The sequence below is a fragment of the Geospiza fortis genome, unplaced genomic scaffold (genome assembly GCF_000277835.1).
Source record: "Geospiza fortis unplaced genomic scaffold, GeoFor_1.0 scaffold112, whole genome shotgun sequence".
In the NCBI taxonomy this organism is placed as follows: domain Eukaryota; kingdom Metazoa; phylum Chordata; class Aves; order Passeriformes; family Thraupidae; genus Geospiza; species Geospiza fortis.
The window spans coordinates 28,133,740-28,156,398 of record NW_005054298.1 but is presented as its reverse complement, the minus strand read 5'-3'; the positions used below and the strand labels follow the sequence as shown (position 1 = coordinate 28,156,398).

Below are 22,659 nucleotides of genomic sequence, written 5' to 3'. Positions count from 1 at the left end.
CTGGAAAAGAGAGTTGTGAGAATACACAGCTCTTAACAACACATCTGCTCCAGAGGTGGTAGGGGTGGCGGGGGCAGCAGGGATGCGAGGGTGGGAGGGGCATCCTCCAGCCCTCAGTGTGCTTCCTCCTCAGTGAGATGAAACCAGCTGGCTAACGGCAATGGCACCACAAAAAAAAACCCCACAAACACATACTGTGAACAAAATTATGGCAAGGGAGATGTTTGGATTCCTGAACCCTGGACACTCCTGCTGCACTGCAATGATCCCAAGCGCACCGCGTTGTTCAGCTTTAAATAATGGGTTTATTTTGGGCGAGGTGCAGGTGGAAGATCCAGGATGGTCCCGTGCTCACCTGGCCAGTGCCCCAGGTCTGTGAAGGGCTTACACAGTGGCTGCAGGGGCTGCCTTTCCAAGCAGCCCCCCTGAGTGTCCCTGGCAATGCTCCATGCTTAGCCCATGAGCCAACAGCCACTGCACTCACAGGTGCCTGCACTGTGCCATGGCTGCTTGGCTAGCTGTGGAAAGCACTTGTTCTGGAAAGCCCCAAATCTGAAATTCCTTTGGACAGTGGCAGGGGCAAACACCTCCAGTGTTCCTCAGCAAGGGCACGTTTCAACCTTTCACCTGCTGTGGGGATGCTACATTTCTCCCTAATGGAAAGCTAATGGTGTGTTTCTGGCTTTCTCTCAGAAAAAGCCACCCTCAGGCAGAGGGCATGGAGAAGTTTAATCCCAGGTGGAGGCCACAGGATGTTCTAATCAGCTGAAAGCCAAGGGTGGTTACGGTAAAAACTGTGGGCAGCTGCACAACAGAGACTGAAACATTCTCTTGGAGTGCCATGAGAACGGGCCCCACAATACTCCAGATCGCACTGGCATGGAAAAAGTTCCCTTTGTATGGGGCTGACTTGTTCTTCTGTTACAGGAGGCTTTCAGCAGCATTAGGTAAAACTCTACAACTTATGCACTGGGGAGAGCCCACCTCAGTGCAGTGAGAGCTTAAAGCACTTGCCTGCAGCTCTGTGTCAAGTAACCAAGAGCAGAACAGAGTGAAATAAAATAAAAAAGGTCATTTCCCCCCTCCTGTTGAATGGGAGTGATGTTATAGTTTTGTGACATCAACTGAAAGGCTGAACAGGAGCATGAGAACTTAGGAAGCATTTTAAAAAATGCTGGAATACAATTATGTAAGTGTCTAGCAAAATATGGGTCAGACTGTCCTGACTTGCTTCACTTTTAAGCCACCAGGACCACCCCCTCATGAGAAGCTGTATGGCTGTGGGCTATATTTTGCCTGGTTCCTTCCTGGGAAGCAGTGAAGTAGGCTGCTATCATTGCTCCAGGAAAAACCAGGCTGCCTCTCCTGCGCTCTCGGGGTCACGGCAGAGCTTTCATTACGGAGCTGAGGCAGACTTCAGCCGGTCTGGGATCTCATGACAAACTCATTATTCACTGTGAGCTCCCTGGAAAGGCCATCAGACTTTGGGAGTGAGGCAGGGAGCGGCTGTTGGCAAGCACAGGCTGGTTCCCTGAGCATCACAGGGACACCGAGAGCCCCCAGCTGTCCCCGCACGGCCCCTCCTGCCCAGTCTGCACAGTAGGGCCTTGTAGCACTCTGAAGGACACGGCCAGTGACACTTCCACTGGCTGAGATAGCCCCAACAACATCCAGGGCTCCTCCCTGAGCCCCCAGCATCTGGATTTACAGCCCTGCTTCGCCCCAGCACTCAGCCACGTGAAGTAGGGTTAGGGAACCAGGGCACAGTGGGCACAACCAGACTGATTTTCTATGAAATGTGGAGGAGCCAAGTGGCTGGGGGATGATGAGGATGGTCAGCAATCCCAGGGGATGCAGCTGTGCATGGTGGATACCAACTGCTCCAGCTAGAAGCAAGGAGATGAACATCTCATAGGCACTTTCCCCAAACCAACACTGACAGTATCTACATCGTCACTTCAAGCTCGAGAGAAATCAATTCAAATGTAGAGATTACTCCAATTAATGATGAAAAAGCATCTTTGAACCAAAAATGCCCATGTTTCAATTGTGCATTACCCATGCCTGGGAGCCTGGGAAGGCCCCAGGCTGCTTACACACAATGCTACAGCATTTACAGGTGGGATGTGTCTGAAGTGCAGCAGGGGCTCTTAAGGGGAGCATTGGTGTTTAACCAGCTTTTGAGACTTAATCATCTGCTAAAACTGAGTGATAGGTTTTCCTTGGTTCTTAACTCTTTAATCAAAAGTCCTTTGTAGTGCACTGTGTGGGGGGTACATTCATTTATGAGCACAGCAGTTCTATCGATGTAAACCAAGTACTGGAGCACAGGCTGCCCTCCCTCCACTGAAGCCTTGCTCAGGAGCTTGAGTTACTCACAATGTGATTCATAGCAGGTAAAACACGTTATGCATTCATTTTTAATCAAGTTATTTCTTCATATAAATAAGCTGCTGTGACTAAACATTAGGGAAGCACTAAAAATGCAAAGCTGTAAAGAAAACTGCTGAGAATCATGATGACACTAGGCCATACCTATATTGTTTGCCATCCTCCTTCACTTTAATCACTGCTTCTTTTTTTTGCTTTATCTCTAAGCTAAAAGTCCTTGGGCAGACTGTGCCTTGCTGTGCCTCTTGGCCTCTGGTTCCCTACTCTTCCACCTCAGAAAATTATTCCCATTGCTGGCACTAGTGATGAGTAGCCAAGCACCGAGTCACCTAAACCCCAGTCATCATCACTTCTGTTGGTTGCATTTTCAGCTGAGTCCATCCTCTGACTCTGTTGGTTGTGTGCCTACAGAAATGGTAATGGTGCCAACTTTGAGGGCCAAGTGCCCAGGAGGCAGAGGAAGGGGCAGGGGCAAACCTCATCTGCCAGCAGCCTGTTTATTCAGATTTAAGTGTCTGTGCAACAACAGCCCTAAAAGTCGCCAGGACTTGCTGAGAGCCTTCCAGCAATGGAGAACACCCCCAGAGATTTGCACCACTCTACAGGTAAAATTTTAAGAGCAACAACAGTAATGATAGCTGGAAGATTACAATGGTAGTTTTGTGAGGCTCACATGGATGCAGCACACCAAACTTGCTTGTTAATTAATTAGCTGAAGTTGCACTGAAATGAGCAGCAAAGAATTTGGCTGCAATGCCCTCTGAGTGAAGTCTCCCTTCTTTCTCCCTGGAGCCTGGCAAGGTGGTTTCAATACTTTTAAGAATTCGGGGTGTGGAGTTCAAACCAGTACAGTCAGGCTCTCCGAAGCAGAGAACTTCAAAAGCTCAATTGCTCATGCATATGCTGCCACAACGCTCTCCTGTCACGTGGATTTCTCTTAGGCCACTTAAGAGCACACTTCTGCAAATGTATCTCAAATCATTATGCTGGGATGGAGGATGCTCTGCAGTAATTACATGCATTACAGAAAAGAGTCAAAAGATCATAAATTGACTTGGTTACAAAGTGTGGGGGAAAGGTACTGCCTCTGTATGAAAACAGTGTGACAGGTAATTTGCATTACAGTACCAGATCACTCAGAGCTCCCTGTCTTCATTCTTCAGTATGAAGTACTTTGCTCACTGCATCGAGGTGACAAAACTAGACTCACTTGACAAAACAATACACATTTATTCCATTATCAGTTACTACACCACTTTCTACACGCTGTATTTTTGGTTGTTTGAATTACCTCTGTGAATACCACCTCCTGTAATCTACTGCCTCATTTGGTAGTTGCCATTCAGGTGATGAACTCTGGCTAAAAAAGGTTTTGTTTTGTGCCTTTAGGCCAGAGTAGGATTTATGCATTTTTTTAAATTTATGATTCTTTTCCTGGAACAAATGCTCTACACTTGTCTTCCAGCCAGGTAGTGCAACATAAGGACTGAAATAGAGATTTTATTATACATGGAGGTATGATACCTGACTTTTTTTTTAATTTTAAAAAGAAAATAATTTTTAAAAGTGGGATTTATCAGTGCTGCTAGCTGAATTAATTTAACCTTATGATTTCTAAGAGAAATCTGTAGATGTTTGACCTTCAGAACTTAACCCAAGGTCTCCCAGAGACAGTAACACAGTCAAGAGGGGGAGTAGAGCAGCATATGAAGGGAAAGGATTGTATTTACCCCTCTCATTCTGAACTACCCTGGGCCTTTTTCCATTCACACAACCCTCTGCTCCTCACTAAAGAAAAAAAACCCCAAGTACATCATATATGGAAGACCCTAAAACATGTGCAGTGCCTTTGAACATGCACTCAAGCCTAATGAAATCATTTAATCAGCGGGGCTGCAAACAGGCTTAAAAGTCTGTATGCTTTGCCTGATTAGGACTAAGGGAATGGGCCCTTAAGGAAACCAGATGGAGATATGATTAGTTTTATTAAGTGTTGATCCAGCTGCTGTATTTATATTTCCCCTATTTGTATGAACAATATTTGTCCAAGCATCTGAATACAAAATAGAGAACTTCACTTGCTGTAGGCACCGTTGCTACCTAAGTTTGATTAAGATGGAAGTAAAAAATCAGTCATAATAATGGAGGAGCACTTGCTGGCTGGACCAGATGATATCTTCTGTTTGTTGGTGAATTAAATAGCATTTGTTATCAGTAGTGTCACTGCAGAAATCGGTATAATCAGCGCACATTGCAGGAAAAACAAAAGTATTTTCTCTTCCTACTGTAAAATACCAGAGATACTGACCTTGTAATACAAAGGACTACAACACAGATGATAGCAATCTGGATGGTTCCAATCACAGCTGCTATTAAGACATACTGAAATCGTACTGGACCTGGAACCACATATAAAACGCTGTAGTCCTTTTTTTCACAGTGTTGTCCAGTATAGCCGGCATCACATCTGGAATAAAACATATTTGTTCCTCGTTATACCTGCTGCTTTCAAAGAACGCTGGAAAAGTTGTATGTGGAAAAAAAAATTAGTGGCTGAAGCATAAGCTTATGTGGTTGTTTTTGGTTTGTTTTTTTTTTTTTTTTCCAGAATGGACTCCCACAGAGAGAGTATCAGTGAGTGCTCAACCTCTCAGAGGGAAGACTTGTGGTCCTCAGTGTCCCCAAGGTCTGTGAGAGTGAACAACACTGTGAGAGTGCCAGGAGGGGCCCAGGGGACCAAGACATAACTGGCTTCAAGTGGAACTACTTGCACGTTGTGATGAGAACCCATTTAGTTCCTTGCACAACATACTTTAGATTTCTCCTTTTCTTTGGGGAGATGGGGGAGGGTGAAAAGCCATCGAGTTGTGGTTCCTTATGCAGATTACCCCTAAAGAGGTGATAAGCAATCATCCAGGCTCCATATGAAATGTGATTAGATGTTCCTGAAAGTGGATACATAATTTACATTTCGTCTGGTTGCTATAAAAAACCCCTCTATTGATGCTGCAGCCATCCACCCCATTGCTGCCTGCTGCACTGCTCACCAGTTCCCCTCCTGCAGCCTGACATCTCCACTCTGCTCTGTGCTTTTGCTTTTACAGTTCTAGTTCTTGCCCTGTTTCCCCTTAATTGCCCAAGCAAGATGTGAAAATCCAGGTCAATGGCAGCAGCAATTGTCAGGGACTGAGACAGATGGCTTGGGCTCCTCTCAGGTGTGTTAGTGGAGCACTAGCCCTGATGGGTTAAGCCTTGTGCTTCCTTGCTTTTCCTCCCCTGCATGCCCACAGCTGCCAGCACCTTGAGGAAATGACATTTTTCAGCTGAATGGAGCACCTAAAATGCAGAAGCCGCAAAGAGCAAAATGTGTCCTGGCTGTTTGTGTGAGCTGGGAGAAGCTGGTTTGAGGTTCTGCCCTGGGGAGAGTCTGGTGTGTATCTTTGTGCTCCCATTGCAGTGTCCCAGGAAAATGGTGCTGCATGTGTAACAGTCCTTTTTCAGCCACCTGGCCACTGGGTGGACTTCAGAAGCAATATCTGCCCCTGTGCAGGGAGGCATTCACTGCAGGAGCACCACAGTGCTTTCACTATATTCCTCCTCCCTGCCCAAACCTCCCCCAAAATCACCTCCTGCTGTAGCCAGCTGCCCCATGAGCACCACTCCCGCCCCAGCAGGGACACACACTGGTGGCACTTCTCTCCCTCAGGCTGAGGAGGGCACCTAGTGAGGTCTGAGTGCTTTGTGAAGGGCTTTTAAAAACACATCTAAATATAACTGAAGGTTACTGGATGGCTTTACAGTCAATTAACATTGTTCATAACTCAATACACTTTTGAGACTTTGTTGAATAATTTAAGTCTGATGGATTTTGTATCACAAAGGGCCATGGTTGCCATTATTTTCCATAGCTGATCCAGATTAAGTGTTTCTGTAAGTCAGTATTTCCATGTGTGTAGCCTTCCCTTGCTGGTAGGAGAAGGGTTACCTGCAGGACGGTTCCAGCATGTTTGTGGAGTGCTCACACTTGCCATGCATGCAGAAGCCGTTGTAATGCTCTGGACAAGGGATGTAGATCCCTCTTGCACTTTCTTCCAGTTTATTTGCATTCTCTGTGAACACAGGTGAAGGGGAACGTTAACCTGACCATGTAGGATAAGGTGAAGTGACGGAAAGAACTCAACATATGAAAGAAAGGAAAAGAAAAAAAAAGAGAGCAAGATGTGAAAGATGTTGTTCACAGGAAGCAAGAGCAAGCGTTTGCCCCTTCAAACAGGTTGGCTGATTTTGCCCCTTCAAACAGGTTGGTGAGATTTGCAGGGGTTTATCTCAATCCTTTATAATTCCTGTCTAGTTACAGCAAACGAGATGCCTGAGAAAATAATGTGACTATTCAAAATCTGATGACAGAATAGCACATGCAAAATACCTGCTTATTTCTGTTTTACTTTATAGACTGTCTCCTCAAACTGAGACAAGGTTGGGAAAGAGAATCTGGACATTTGCATGTAATATACATTCTTCATTTCTTAATTCAACAGAACATACACAGAAAGACAATTTTATGGCTGAAGTAGAGCAGGAGCCCAGAGCTGAAGTTTATCATCAGTGCTGCACACCCTGCACACCCATGCCCCAAAGCTCAGTGGCCTCCTCCACATCCCACAGCATCCAGCAATTTAAACTACTCTGATGTTCTGAGCCTACTTCTGCAGCAGTTAAAGAGTCACTGAGACTGCAAATCCTGGGAAATCCCTTCATGCAGCCAGGAAAATGAAGGCTTCATTTAGTTTTGAAACAGATATGTGCTCAACTTCATAGGCTGAAACACAGAGTGTCACCATCATGAACTCACATTAATTTTGTAGGCCACCAAGGTATTCATTAATCTGGGTAACTTTGGCCAATTCTTCCATTTAACCAATACTTATGATATCTCAAATGCTAACACTCCTTTTTCTGTGATAGTGTCTTCTAGCCATGATTAATTAAAACCAGAAGAATAAATCTCATTACGGATGTCTGAGGAAATGTAGCTTGCACGCAAATAAGTTGAAGCATTTTTATCTTCCAAAGGAAGTCCCTGAGTGTTATAAAACAATTGCAATTTGTGTTCTGCCTCCAAGCCAGTCATGCCAGCAGCAGGCATGCTTAGGTATTATCCCACCTCTGGGAAAAGTGTGTGCAGCAGATCCAAGATCCAGATTTTCATAATGAATTTCTTTTCTGTCGCTGCTGTCCAAGGAGAGTTGTAAGAGTCTCTAACCACTTGCACTAATAAAGTTGGTTATATTCTCCTTATGTGGAAACAGGCAAGGACCAGCTCCCAGCAAATGAGAATGACAGGCACCCTCTGTGTCCCTGCTGACAGCATTAGCTTCTCTCTCATCCTTAGGATTTTCAGCACCTCTGCCCTCTGGACCATTATTGCATCTTTTAAAATGCAAATATGCTGAACACAAGCCCGTGTGCCTCTCCCTGTTCCCTGACTACAGTGGGATACCTGTGTGAGGGTGCTGGGCACCATGCAGTGCAGGGACATGGGGGCACTGAGGATTCCTGGGCTGGGGGCTGACAGCTGTCTCTGGGACAGCACAGACACGATGTGCTGACAGGAGCCATGTTACAGGTATGCTACAACCTCCTTTGACAGCTTGCTCAGGAATTTCTGCTACGTGAAAAAGGTGGGAACACAAGGTCCATTTGGTCTGGCACTAAACATTTTTGGCTACCTATCACCCTCTAAGTGAGACACTGGCTACCAGCACATGAAATATACCCCCAAAGTCATCACCCCTTCATCCATGTTCCTTTATGTCCTGGAACAGAATAAATGTGTGTGATGTGTCAGCTATCAAGGGACTTGCCCATGGCACACATGGAGATCTCAATGTGCTCAGGACTTGTGGGACTCCATACCCATGTAGTGATCACCTATGCACAGTGCCTGATGGGTTCTGGGTGTGCTTCACCTCTGCTATGGCCCACATTCAAATTTATTTCTGTTCAGGAAACTGCAGCAAGAACTATGGGATCCTTATTAATACACTTTTTTTCCCTGTGGTGGAAAACATAATGCCATTTTCCTTCAAGTCCTCCATTACCAGAGGAAGTTTGCTTCCTCTCTGAAGAACAGGAGACGGCTCTGTGTGCACATGCACGTTTGTGTGTATCTCTGATTGTTCCTTCTCAGCTATTGAGGTACTTCTGCCATATCTGTGCACCCCCACTCAGTGCAAGAATCCCTCCTCTCTCAGATCAGCCAGCAGTGTGATTAAAATGGTATGAAATCCTTTGGTTTAATTTTTTTTTTAAAGGCTCATTTCAAGATGGGAGGAAATTGTAACTTTCAGCACAGACTCACCTGGGACTTGAAAGGGGGACCAGGACCTATGTGGATGTGCAGATGCCCTCACTGTGTGTAGGCTGTAGGGCTGGCAATCATGTGGGCAGAAACCATGTTTTCTTTAACAAGGTCTCTAGCACACTTTAAAGTAAATCCAGGATCATGCAGAACTTGTAATTACACCTCTAAACATAATGTTGTGATGGAAAATGCTTTACTGAATCTAAAATGAGAGGCTCAAGCTTTGCTAGCATTTGTAGGATAAACACTTCATAGGGTAAACACTTCATACAGGAACACTTGTCACCTATCTCAGAAGAGCCCACAAAACTTAGACACAAATTATCTGTATCTCATTTTGACTGACGACTCCTCCAACAAAGTCAGGGATTCATATAAAGGCAGAGAGGGGAAAAACCACATTTTTAGTTTACTTGAATTACAGACCACAATAAAAACATCATTTCGTTCAGACTGAGAATTTCCCTGCCTCAAATCAGGTTATTTTTCTCACTACAAAATCCATCTTTTTGGAGCCAGTGTAGAGACCCAAACACCCAGGCATGCTCTAAAAGTTTCTTCATGTTAAAACTGACTGCTCCCATTTCTGGGAGGACCTGAGCACTTTTCAGCAATCCAGCTGTTCATAAGACACTAACTCTTATGAATGCATCATCACAGGGCTTACATCATCATGAAACAAGAACTATAAATTGGTTCTGAAAAGAGAGGATATAAATAAAAACCATGCTGAGGTTATGAAGCAAACAAGAAGTGTACATATTTAAAAAAAATTCAACGTAAATTAAATAAATTAAGACTTCCAGCCAAAAAACCTTTGGATTATTTATAAATTCAGTATTGGATGCAATTTGTACAGCATCAATACAATAAGGAACATCTCTACCACACCAACCTCACACCTACGGAGAGCTAAACTAAATACAAACCCACTTTTTTCCAAGCACAAGTAGATCTGTATGCATAAAGCAATGACACAGACCAAATTCAATGTTACTCAGGTTTCAGTAATGTTAAATTCAGTAGCTCCTCTTTACACACTAGACTTGCTGCATTGTTATCGGCAACAGTGTGGGCAAGTTTTCTTTGTGCCAGAAGGACAGACTTGTACCTTTTTGTGATGGACAGGATTTGAGGCAGAAGCCAGCTGCAAAGACTAGAGGTAAAGATTGGAATGACTGGATCAGTCTCTCCTATCTCTGGACAAAAGAAATTCCTGCCACGTTTTTCAAAATGCTTGTCCTTTTTATTTCAAAAAAGAAATACAACCTCCCCCTCCAAATCAATTGTACTCAAGAATCTTTTTCTTGAAGCACTTTTGTGATCGAAAAAGTCACTCTGGTGAAGCCAACATCTTTTGCATTTCTACAGCATTTTTTTCATCTTTAGCCTAACATGACATTTCATATTGTTCACATCCCTTGTAAGTGCCAGCACATGACATGATAGCCTATCAAATAAGACACACTAGTCAAAACACGTTATTTTTAAGTGCATGGAGGCCAGATGCTACATTGTGTAGTTTGAAACAGCTTATCATCTCTCACTGGAGAAGTGTCCCAGCTGAACCCTTGCTCTCCAGCCTCTCTGGATGGCAGGGAGATGCTGAGATGATGAGCTATTTCTCTGGGATAAACTGGATCCTAAAAAGATATCCAGTGTGGCTGACCACCCACTCAGTGATCTTGCTTTCCCTGATGGATTGTCTTCTGAAATGTTAAATAAATTATTTAAAGCTATCTTGTCTAAATTCCTTCATATCCGCGCCTGTCTTTCATCAAGATGGCGCAGAAGAATAATTTCAAATATATTTTGTATCATTTTAATTTTAATTTCTGGTTTAGCTATACGGCTTTCCTTCAGTCTTTGGAAGTTGAATGTACACCCCTGAGATTCTCAGGTAACTATTTCAGTGAAAGCTGAAATCCAAAAGCTGGAGCAGCATGCCTGGTGGCAGGATGTGACTCTGCAAGTGGTGAAAACCAGGCAGGCAGACTCTTCTCTGGGCAGCCCTCACTGCTCCCCAGCTCCAGCTGAGCTAATGTGGAGCTTCTGTTCCACAACCAAACATGTGCACTAGTGCTGCTGACAAAGGAATAAATCCATTAGTACCCTTGATGAGGATTATATGAAGTACTGTCTGGAGTGCCCAGAAAATTCTTTCCAGACATAAGGTCCTACAATCCACTTTAGAGAAATTAAAATAAAAATCTAGGCAAAAATAGGATTCTTGTATCCAAGACTCTGACTGCCAGGCACTTAACAATTAGTTCTGCAGGGCTGATAAGTCTGTCATTCTTCATGTGTGAATCAATGAGACTTTCTAGGTGATTTCAAGCAAGCAAAGTAGAATATATACAGCCCATAAATGCTGATGTTAGCATTTTGGCTGAGGTACGGCAGGTAATGTTGGAGCTTTGGAAATGATATGCCCATATAAGAAAATATTGGCTCACATACAATGTTAACACCTAGCATACAGTCATCCCTGGACCAAAGAAAGACCTGAAAATACATATAGACACATATATTTCATCAGATAAGGGATGAGACAGTGAATGATGTGCAGCAGAAGCTATTTTGACACCTATCTCCTTGGAAAAAGTGGTTAAGGAGAATTGACTTACATAATAATTTAATCTTTTAATACTGCTGAGGTCAGTCAAATTTGCAGATGGAAGCTCTTGCTGATATTGAAGTAGTGACTCCTTACACATCACATTATCAGAGGACACATGAAGGGAAAAAGGGATTTTTGGGTCAAATGTACACCTTTAACATTCTCAACCTCTTTTGGAAGCATATTCCCCTCATACCTCCCTGGCAGATCCCAAAGAGATGCTGCAGAGCACAGCACTGGGAACCTTCTTAAGAAAGCTCTTCTGCTCTGCATGAAAGAGACTTTGTGTGCAATTCTTGTTTGAAATCAAAACAAACATGCAGAGAGTATCCACCTGTGGAGCAAAGGCAGGGATGCGCTGAATTTTGGGAAAGAGCTTCAGCTGATTGACTACAGGTGAGAATCTGAACCTGTGGATAAGCCTAGAGATATTTATGTTACACATCTTCAGTCTTCACAGAGTCAGCAACTGCTGCTCTTTGGATGTAAAAGGGAACTTTCTCAGGCCAGGAACATGCAGGAATGGTTCAAAGGTCCAAGAGGAGCATGGTAATGGTGCTGCTTCCTCTGAAAGCGCAGAATTGCTTTAGCAGGTTTGCTGGTACTTCAGTAGCATCCAACTGGAAGTGAGATCCCACAGCAACTTAGGGATGAAGTCCTTAGGCAGGCAGGCTTTCATTTCTGCCATGATAAATCCCAGCTCAGACCCAGCTCTGACAAGAGAACAGAGATTTCTCCTGGGTCTTTGCTGACCAGCTCCAAGGCACGTTGTCCTTGGCAAACCTGCCCTGCTGTGCTCTGCCAGCTGCTCAGGGCCAGCCCAGGGGGCACCTTCACCCCTCATGTTCCCTTCTCCTGAAACCTGCCTTTTACAATTCCAGAGTGCCTTTTCACAATGAAGGAAATGTGTGCAAGCAACTCGCCTGACAATCACTGTTTGGGTGGGCGTTGAGTGAGAATTCCGAAGGAAGTGCTTGCTGCTGCTCAAGAGGGAGCTCACCAGCCCACTCTCCCTGAGAGCAAGAGGAAAATGAGACACCAAATGTCAGCTGAAAACGTCTGGCACCACTATGTTGCAGCCTGAGCCTAAATTCCTCCTGCAGCCACTCCAAGTACAAACCTGAAGCTAGTTTTTCTACATAAACCACACAAAAAATACCCTTCCCATATTAGCTGCTTCACCAAGGGGAAAAAAAATGGAACATGGTGAAATAAATTACATTCACTTTTTTTCTCAGGCACAAAATAGGCTTGCTGAACACAGTAATTTATTAATTTTAAATGTCCCTATGCAAATCAGTTCCCTGGAATAAGATAAAATCCATTTTCCTTTTTAAAAATAATCTAGGGCTTTTTATGTTGAGATGATGGCAAGATGTCCTAGTGCACTTTGAAAAAAAATATTGTGCTCTGTCTTTGCAGCAATGCATCGTAATTATTCAGCCTGCTGCCATAATTAATAATAGAAACCAATGAATTAAGACACTAATAATCCCCAGATGTTCAAATGGAGAACAGAATACTTTCAGCTTGTCAGCATATATATGGGGGCTATGCTATATATGTTAAAGCTGTTGCTGAACTTTGGAAATCAAGAAGCACTTTTATTTACAACATCTGTGAATGTATCTTCCTTCTTTGAGAAAAGTGATTGAAATCAAGCAACTTGTTAATCATTTTCCTGCATACATAACAAGACCATTTGTCTACTCAAAACTAAACCAGGACTGCTTTTCTATTTTTTTACCCTTGTTTTTCACAGTGTCTGTTGTCCCCTTGAATTCACAGATGCCTTACCTTAGAGATTGTACAGGCCCCTAAAAGCCAAGGGTCCTTCATGTAAAAGAAGGTTCTACCAAGTAATTATTGTAATACAAGGTGCAATACAACCCAAAGTTGCACAGTGATGTGGGTACATGGCAGCAAGCACTGCTCACACCTCTGAACAGAACACCCAGCAATATAAGCTAAACTGGAAGAGAAAAACCACCACGTGGGCTAATGTGTTGCTCCAAAGCAGCATTTGCTCCATGTCCAGGTGCTCACATTAGGCTCAGCTCCTCCCTGGGGTGATTGTTTCATTCAGGAAGGTAAGGCAGGCTGCTGCCTCACCTTGTTTGACCTCCTCTGCTTCCCTGGCACATTTCAGCCTCTCACCCTGACCGAGGCCACCCCTAAAGCAGCAGTCACTGCTTTTTGATGCTGCACTCCACCCTTGATTCCAGGACATCAGGAGGAGGCTGATGCACTGAGCTCTCCCTGCAGCAGCTCCACAGAGGACCACTGTGAGGTCCCCAGCTCCCCGTGTCATCTGCGTCTCAGCTGTCCCCGAGCCATCTCCCCACACTTTTGTGGATGAAGTAACACAGAGCTCTTTAAGGCAGCCACTGCCAGGGCCAGTCTTGAGGGCTGCAATCATTGCTAGGTTGTGATTTGATGATGAGGGGCTGTATTGTGGGTTTATCAAAGCCCTAGGTAAAGGGGCCCAGTTTGTGCTGCCTTCTTTTGTGTCAGGATTGAATAATCTGTGTTAACCCCATTCTTAGAATAGATTAAACCCCTCTTTGTGCTAACTCAGCTACTCTTTGTTTTTGGCAAGCTGCTGAGTTCCCTTCACTCAGATTCTCCTGCCTAAGAGAGATGCCACCAGCCCTGTGGGAGCAGCATCCTCCCCCTTCAGAAACCAGCGGTGTAAAGAAATAAAGTTTATCTCCTTGCACATGATCTCCTTAGGCAGCTCATGACAGAGCCCTTAGAGGATGAGTTAACCTCATTATTATTGTAATTCTGTGTTGAAGAAGAGTTGGTGTCAGTTTAGAGATTTGTGAGGTTCCCTCCAATTAGGCTGCGCGCCTGAAGGCAGAGGGGTGAGCGCCGGATCCATCACACGGCACTGCAGGAGCAGAGTGGGTGTCACCCTCTGTGAGAAATTCCTCCCAACAGCTGAGCCCACAGCTTGTTTTCTCTCCCATCCACCTCTCCTCCAGCTACTCATTAGAGCCAGTGTTGGAGGGGGTAAAAAATGGACAGGAACAACCAGATCAGAGCTCCTCTCTATGTCCTCCCCTCTGAAAAAGTAAGCCTGAGAGTTTCAACTTACTGCTTAATACCAGATTAAACAGAGATGGAAACACCACTCCAGCATGTGGATGTTAGCAGCAGAAGATGCTTCTTTCAACCAAATTGTGTCTCCTTCAGAGAAAGCAGGCATGGATCTGCAGAGGATGGCTAGGAGGGACGTTGCCAGAGGAATATCTACATTTAGCACTGTCTTTTGGGGGACAGCAGACAGACCACCATCCCATCCCTGCTGCACAGCCCAAGCAGCACACAGACATGATTCTCACTAACCAGCAGCTCTTCACAACCCTTCCCAGACTAGCATTGCAGTGACACAGCACTATTAGTTAACTTTGTTATGTGATGATTAAGGAACAAAACTCCCCGAACCTAACCGAGTGGCGTCCTGCTGTTTCTGCTTTGTGTGCTACTATGCAATTTCTATATCAAAGCAGCCTGGCTAGTGCAGCACTCCAGAGCAGCTTATTTATATGTAGATGTGGCTATATGACATTTCCAAATGCCATACATTTGCATATGAAGGTTCCACTTTTTTTCCCCAACTTCAAGTAAACAGTCTGCTGTGATTCCAAAGCAGTGCTTTCCCTCACTTGGAGCTGACTGAGAACCATCCTTAAGCAGCTAAAAAAACCCCTGAAACGCCTAATTTTCACAATTCAGCAACCTTAGCTATCAATAGTGTCTCTGGGTGGGTCTTGTGATTTATAGCTGTACCTTTGATTACCAAAACAAGCACAGAGAGCAAAACTGCAAGACCTTAAGATTTCATATGAAATGGCTACAGATAATCTGCAATACCAATCAATATTTGCAAAGAGGCCTCAGACATATGATGGAAGCTTGTGGTCATCCTAAAAAAGCCTGTGGGTCACATTCATTATAGCTATGAAGATGGTATTGATTTTTGTCACTGATTTTCCACTTGAAAACAAGAGCAGGAGCATGTTGCAGGAGCTGCTGAGGAGCTCTGAAACTGCAAACCTAACACAAAAACCACAACCTTATGTAACACCAGGAAAGCCAAGTGGACATTATATATTCAGCTTTCTTGTCAAAGAAGATAAGGCTGAAGCAGATGGTATGTGGGCAAAGTTTCAACCTGAATACATTGCCTTCTAAAAACCAACAGTGCTATGAAAACAGCCCGGTTTTGTGGCATGAGGCCGAAGAACACGTTACCTGCACATGGAAGAGCTCAGGCCTCGAGGTGTGTGCTGTGGAGGAGCTGGAAGAGTTTCCTGTTGGCAATGTGTGCATGGCAAAACACGACTCTCAGCACTTCTCCTGTGCAACCTTGCATGAGCAGTATGAATTATGTGTAATACACAGACTGAGCTCCATCCTCGTGCACACTGCAGCTGGAATGCACAGCCAGGGTGTGCTGAGGGAAGCACTCCTTGGGCATCACCAGGCAGTGTGGGAGGGCTGGTGGGCAGTAGAGCCCATGGTGGTCTCCTCCTCTCCCACAGCTCAGCCCTGCTCCCAGCCTGAGCTCCCTCCACCTCCCCTTGGGTTGGGAAACACCGAGGTGGGGATGAGCTGCTCCCATGAGCCCCGGGGCTCTGCCTGCTCTCAGAAGACCATGACAGGCACTTCCTGACTGTGACAACAGGCACAACAACTCCCAGGAGTCACCTTTGCTGTGGTCTCAGCTTATGGAGTTTCATCCACCCGCCACTGCATTTCTAGAGCACCTCATCCTCCACTGCCAACTGGAAGATAGCATCAACTATGACAAATGGGATGAGGTGCCAGAAAGCTGATAAATACTTTTGATATGGCTCTAAAAATAGTGAAGGGATATTTGTATCCTTCTGACACTTTTTGAAAAGTAGATGGATATGCATGACCTAAGTTTGAAGACGGGTGTCAGGAATATTGATGTGTGGAAGGAGCAGGATCGTTTGGCTGGCGTTGCCCTGGGGGACAGTCGCATGACTGATGATGGCTCCATTTCCCAGCTGAGGGTGTGCTTGGAGGGGGCTCCAGCAGAAAAATGGGAGGGAGCCCATCCAGAAAAAAACCAGGATTCATCTTGCCCACCTAGGACATATTGTTTCCTTGATGGGGATGATGAAATTGGAGTAATGGGGTGCAAGTCCTCTTGGAGCAGCGCTGCTGTGCCCTAAGTTATGCCCTTGCAATTCCTGACACATTAACTCCTGTACCATGTATGATCGAGCCTGGTATGTTCCCAGGAACACACCTGTAAATTTTATCTGGTATTTCCAAACCCCTTCTAGAAATGTGGAAGACAAATACAGTTTCTTCCTTTTCCCTGCAATGTCTAGAACAACACAGACTCCAATTCGCACCCAGATGTCCTGAAGTTTCCCCTTCTTTGGCACTTATGCAGGAATTTAAGTACTGGTGCAAGTAGCAGCTCTTCCTGACTGTAAGGAGTACACTGATAGAAATTGCTTTTAAGCAATTAAACTGTAGATTAACAAAGCGTGCTTCTAGTTTGTGTGGAGATGCACTTAGAGGCTGTATCCACCCGATCATACTCAGAGAACAGGCACATCTTACATAACACATTTTCCATCCATCCTCACCCCTTCAGCTGCCTGCATGGCTTTTACTGAAAGATCAGGCAGGCAATCAATGAAACAAAGCAGGAACTTCCTCTTGAGAAACTGCTGCACATAAAAGCACACCCTAATCCAATTACCAGCCTGCTCCCTAATTTCCAATAGGAGCTCCAGGTCTGAATGGATTGTTTTCCACAGAGAAGCAGCGCTTGAAAAGGTCTCTGACTTATATTTAGGTCTGCCAGCATGGTGTTATGAGAGCTTACTTTCTGGTTTCACACTTCAAACAATCTCAAAAAATTACAGTTGAAAGCAAGTATGAATGGCAGAATTGTCAGAGGTTTGATGGAAGGCACGGCTAAGAAAAGGTTACCCAGGTACGTGACAGCGCGGACAAGTAGGTCAGGGATGTCATTCTGGCTACAAGGCGTTTCCTTCAGTCCTTCTGACACTCTGAAGGTTTTACAGTCCTAGTTTTGCACTGATTTTATATTCAGTTTTGATTACTAAAAGCAGTCCTTTTTTTCTTTTTTTTTGGGGCACATGTTGGCAAGATGCTGCCAAGCTGAAGTGTAACACCCACTTGGCTCCCTTCCCTCTTTTCTTTTTTTCCAAGGTAGCATCTGTGCTTGTAAAAACATGCTGCCTGAGAGGATTCATCCAGGAAACTAAAGAAAGAGCTGCAGAATTTTGGGGGAAGTGTGTATGAGAAAATAGGAGACTGAAATAAAAATACTTGACTCCTATATGTGGTATTTTTGTACACTTCCTGGATCACATGCCTGGCAAATCCCTTGTGAATATCCTGGTTATTTTAGTTGCCAGAGCATGACCCTGAATGGCCTGTGACTACTCAGAGATATGTCTGTTGTTGGCTAAAAGCATGGTTTCAGCCATGCTTTTCACTGCTTTTGTTCAGGCTATTCAGAAAAGTTTTGTTATGCTCAGAAACATTTTATTGGCATGTTGCAAACCCGTGATCACTCCTCCATACACTTGCTGAGGGATGAATCCTACGTGGTTTGATGCTATTTTTACTCACCCCTTTGCCCTGAGTCCTGCATTGTAAAACTGTGATGGCAATGGGTCCACACAGTCTACAACCTTGCTTTTTGTATCAGTCCAGCTGTATTGTTAAAATCTTTTGTGGCTGCCCAGAGGGCTGGCTTTCAGCAGGCTGTATGTTTGAAATTCCTACTTGGTAAACAGGAGCACACCAAGCAGTGTGCATCCTTTCCCGTGCCTGGAGCTGGAGAGATATCCCTTACTAGTCCCAATTTTAAGTGTAGGAGAAAATGGATAAAACAATATAAAATGTCACTGCAGCAAAACCTGCTATTTTACCAAAGATACTCTCTTTCCCATCTGTGATGAAACCCTGCAATGGAGGGACGGAGCCAAAACCTTTGCATGTTCTTGGGTTTGCACCAAAAGGCTCCAATGTCACCACGCAAATTTAAGCTTTTTGCCTATTACTCCAGTACCACAGGTCTATCAGGCAGTAGCTGATCTCTGAGATGCAGAAAGGAGCACATCCAAGGCTGCAGAACACACTCGGTGCCTATCAGAGCCTGAGGGGCTGCTAGAGATCCCTCCAAGGCACACTGAAGACACCGCTACGGAGCTGTCACCTCCTCTTGAACACTCACTGCAAACTCTTCCAGTGTCCTCGAGCTCAGTTCCCCACAGACCCAGCCCAGACTCTGCCTGCTCAAATCCACCAACAGCAGACAGCATCTGGTGGCCTATCTCCCATCAAACCCTTCCATCCAGACCTCAGGCCATCCCTGTGTGATGGGACAGAAGGCAAGCACAGAGCTCGCCCTGCAATTTCCTCCCATAAAGAGTGGAACAGCTCCAGAGGTCCTGGGATTCATCACTGGTCACACAGCTCATTTTAAAGCACAGACAAAAAAGCCTATTAAGAACGTATTTTTTTAAGATAATTGAATACCTGCATTTGCTATTTTTATACACCTGTTATTATTGTCTTGCAGCAGTGCCACAGAAGTGAGCTGTAAAGATGGCATTTGTGAAAATAAAGGGTTTGGTATTTTAACTCCGTGCCCACTCCTAGAGCTAATATTGAAAGCAGGAGAAGCTGAATGGAAAAGAAAGGGCAATTCTATGAAATGGAAAATTTACTAAGAATAAAAATGGACAAAAAAGCCATACAGAGAAATGTCAAAGCCATTAAACTCAATGGCCATTCTCCCGCTACCTTTAGCAAGGCTGGAATTTTACCTACTGCCTCTTTAAATCTTATTGACTCTTATAACAGTATTTTAAACCAAACAGCTGACATCCTTCTGCCCGGCCAAGGCCTTTTAAATCACTGAAATGCAGGATGGAAAAAAAATCAGCAGTGCCAGATGTGTCTAAAAACAGTCACAGTTCTTGTTGAGGCAATCTGCAGAGGAAAATTGTTAGCATTTATCATGCCTGACAAAACACTAATAGTTTATCAGTTTTGATATTATAGACTAATAACAAGCTTTTCCATGGCTACTTCATTTGCAGAGCATGGAGACAGGCTGCACTACTGTTATTTGATTTTAGAACAGTGCTTTTTATTTAATCCTTTCCCATCCTAGCTGGATGGAAGCACATTTCCATTATTAAATGAAATTGTAAACTAAATACTCTAGGGAAGGGGTGGTTTTGATGTATACCTGACACAGTTTTAAACCACAGATAAAATAAGAGGGAGATTAAAACCATAGGGAGAGAGTTTTAATTTATTTTTCTCCCCTGAAAAATATTTTGCCATTATGTAATGCTGTCTAAAATGGCTAAGGCTTGTGGAAACAGCAGTAGGCAAAGCAGTGCATTTTGATTCAGTACTGATAATATTCTGACATGCACTGCCACAGGTACTCTAATAGCACATTTTGTTTACAGCTGTTGTATTTCCAAGAAGAGAGTTTCACAGTCACTTAACACTCATGGGTACAAGGTAAAATGACAGCCCAAGTGTGTAAGAAGTCACCTTTCTAGGCAGGTAAATATTGCTTTTCAAACCTCAGTTATTAAGAGCACTTCTGCTTGCTCAGTGATACAGAGATGCTCCTCAAACTGCCAAGGCTGGGTTTATCCTGAATGCAGAGGAATGTTTGTATGGACAGAAGCATGGGAGAAGGCACAGCTTATATTCAAACTGCTGCATTGCCCACTGAAATTCATATTTTCTCTAAATCTTTTCTCTAAATCCCTTTTCCTTCAGAAACAAGCTTCTGTCACTCGTGGTTTCGTACATTAAATGTTAATATAGAAAGAATAGTTATGTTGCATTGCTTGAAAAATCAGTTCAGGGTGTGGCTTTTAGCAGGTGCGTTCAATGGAGAAGGCAAATGCACCTTTCAGCAGGTGTGTTCAATGGAGAAGGTAATGCACCTTTCAGCAGGTGTGTTCAATGGGGAAGGTAATGCACCTTTCAGCAGGTGTGTTCAATGGAGAAGGTAATGCACCTTTCAGCAGGTGTGTTCAATGGGGAAGGTAATGCACCTTTCAGCAGGTGTGTTCAATGGGGAAGGCAAATGCACCTTTCAGCAGGTGTGTTCAATGGGGAAGGTAATGCACCTTTCAGCAGGTGTGTTCAATGGAAAAGGCAAATGCACCTTTCAGCAGGTGTGTTCAATGGGGAAGAAGTGGAACCATCGCCAAGTGAAACTGTTGTCGCAAAACATTTGTCTGTTTTTACTTTCTTTACCCAAATCGATTAAACCAGGCAAAATTTGGCACTTGTCTCCATCTAGTCTAATTCTGAAGGTCTACTAAAAATAAATATAGCAGCTCCTTCTTTTCTTCTCCAACTGTATTTCCTTTAATTCCAGCAGATGCATGTATACTCCTGAAACCAGGTGAAAAAAGGCTCAGGTTACCACTGCACGTGTCTAAATGATCAAATTATCTTGTGTTTGTATTGCAATTTGAAATGATGATACTCCTTCTACAAAAAAGGATGTTTCAGTGAGTTCTAAGTAGCAACTTTCCTTATGGTTACAATTTATTTATTACAGCTGTCATATGCTTTCATCTCATGGTATTTTGATATCTAACATTTCATAAAGAATGCCAAAACATCCCATGAAACAAAATTCTGAGGAAATTCAGTTCTATGAATATTTCAAAATATTTTTTTTTTTACATTTCAGACTAGATCAAACACAAATATTTAAATGTTGATGTTTCCTGAAAACGGATATTCTAGCATCTCATTATAACTTTAACTCTCAAATCCTTGGGAGGGCAAGGATTCCTAACAGCAAATTCACAGAAATTTGGCCTAAAATAGAGCTGCTGGGCATAAAAATACACTGTGGTGCTCCTTAATATCTATCTAACTAATTCAAATTAGTGTAGTGGATGGCAAACAGCTGCTGTGCACCATTTTGAACAGTATCCTTCAAGGATGACTCTTGAGATGATCAAAGTGCCTGTAGCCCAGAGGAAGGATAGAAAGGGAAATTCCTCCCCAAATTCAGAAAACAGGGTTAATTTCCCAGCCTGCTCCTTGAGGAAGATTATAGAATCTTGTCTCAGATACCTTTTTTTTTTAAACTTTCTTTTCTTGCAGGGGAGTTGAGAAAGGAAAGAAGATTCCATCAAGAGGGAAATGCCTTCAGGGTGTCAAAATGCCAAAGACAGTATCTACCATGCTCCTGGCACGTGGATGAAGTGCTGGGGTTGCAGAGTGTTACCTACAACAGCAGCACAGTGTGAATTCCAGGTACCACAGCAGAGTCCCCCAGGAGTGACATGTGATCCTAAGTGTCAGACTGTTGGTCCCACAGAGGAACTGGGCTGCGCAGTCCTTCTAGACCCCAAAGGGAGAAGAACTTAAGCTTCCCTGTGATTTCTGGTGTGCAGTAGGTCTGGGGCTGTCTGCAGTAAATTTAAGTACAGATCTGTGAAGCCATTTCATGGCCTGCATTGTTAGCTGGAGTTCACACAGAACTTTGCTATTTAATGCTGGTCTATCTCAAAGGAGGGGCCTGAAAACGGTGAAGATGCAGTATTAACTAGGTGCTACAAAGTGATTTAGTCAGATATAAAGAGGTCTTTTTGGATAATTGTAAATCCCTTCACAATGGCAGTGCTGTAGCCAGGAATTATGGTGCATATTCCATATATCCATGGCAGCCAAACACTGGCTGTAGATCGTGCTGTTTCATTCCCATAAACCTCAGAAAACAAAGGTTAGGAAAGACAAATTTTGGGAGTAGCTGTAAGTAGAGCATAAAAATTAGCATGACTGCAAACCATAAATGTAATTTTTTGAGGGTGCCTACCCTTTCCACTAGAGGTCCTATTTAGGAAGTTGGTATGTGGTTAAAGACAACTTGAGAAATCAGGCACAATTCAGCTTGTGTTCAGTTTTGGGATCACATTTTTATGTGTAAGCAGGATAGTGTCTTTCTTTTCTACAAGCTTTACCTTGGACACAGATACTAAGCAGAGATCTACTAAAGATCAGCAAGTACTGAAAGGTTCAGGTTTGCTCGTGAAGATGGGTTCCTGTGCTCTAAATAACACCAAATGTCACAGTCAAGATGGCCACAACACACAGAGCATCACCACACAATTTCAGAAGTCTTTAAGCCTTCATCCATACACAGTAACACACCACCACATCAGAAGGCTTTGAGTATCTGCCCATAGACAGTAACATC

The 22,659-nt window shown here is 43.9% G+C and overlaps 1 protein-coding gene across 1 annotated transcript in view; it reads right to left on the bottom strand.

The window, feature by feature from the left end:
* The window catches only part of TMEFF2 (transmembrane protein with EGF like and two follistatin like domains 2), a 184,673-nt gene that overhangs the window by 1,752 nt on the left and 160,262 nt on the right, over positions 1 to 22,659 (bottom strand). The window contains exons 8-9 of the mRNA XM_005416137.1: positions 6,377 to 6,500; positions 4,700 to 4,858 (exon numbers count right to left, since the gene is read on the bottom strand). Coding sequence (XP_005416194.1) covers positions 4,700 to 4,858; positions 6,377 to 6,500 — 283 coding nt within the window. The remainder of the gene's footprint in view (positions 1 to 4,699; positions 4,859 to 6,376; positions 6,501 to 22,659) is intronic.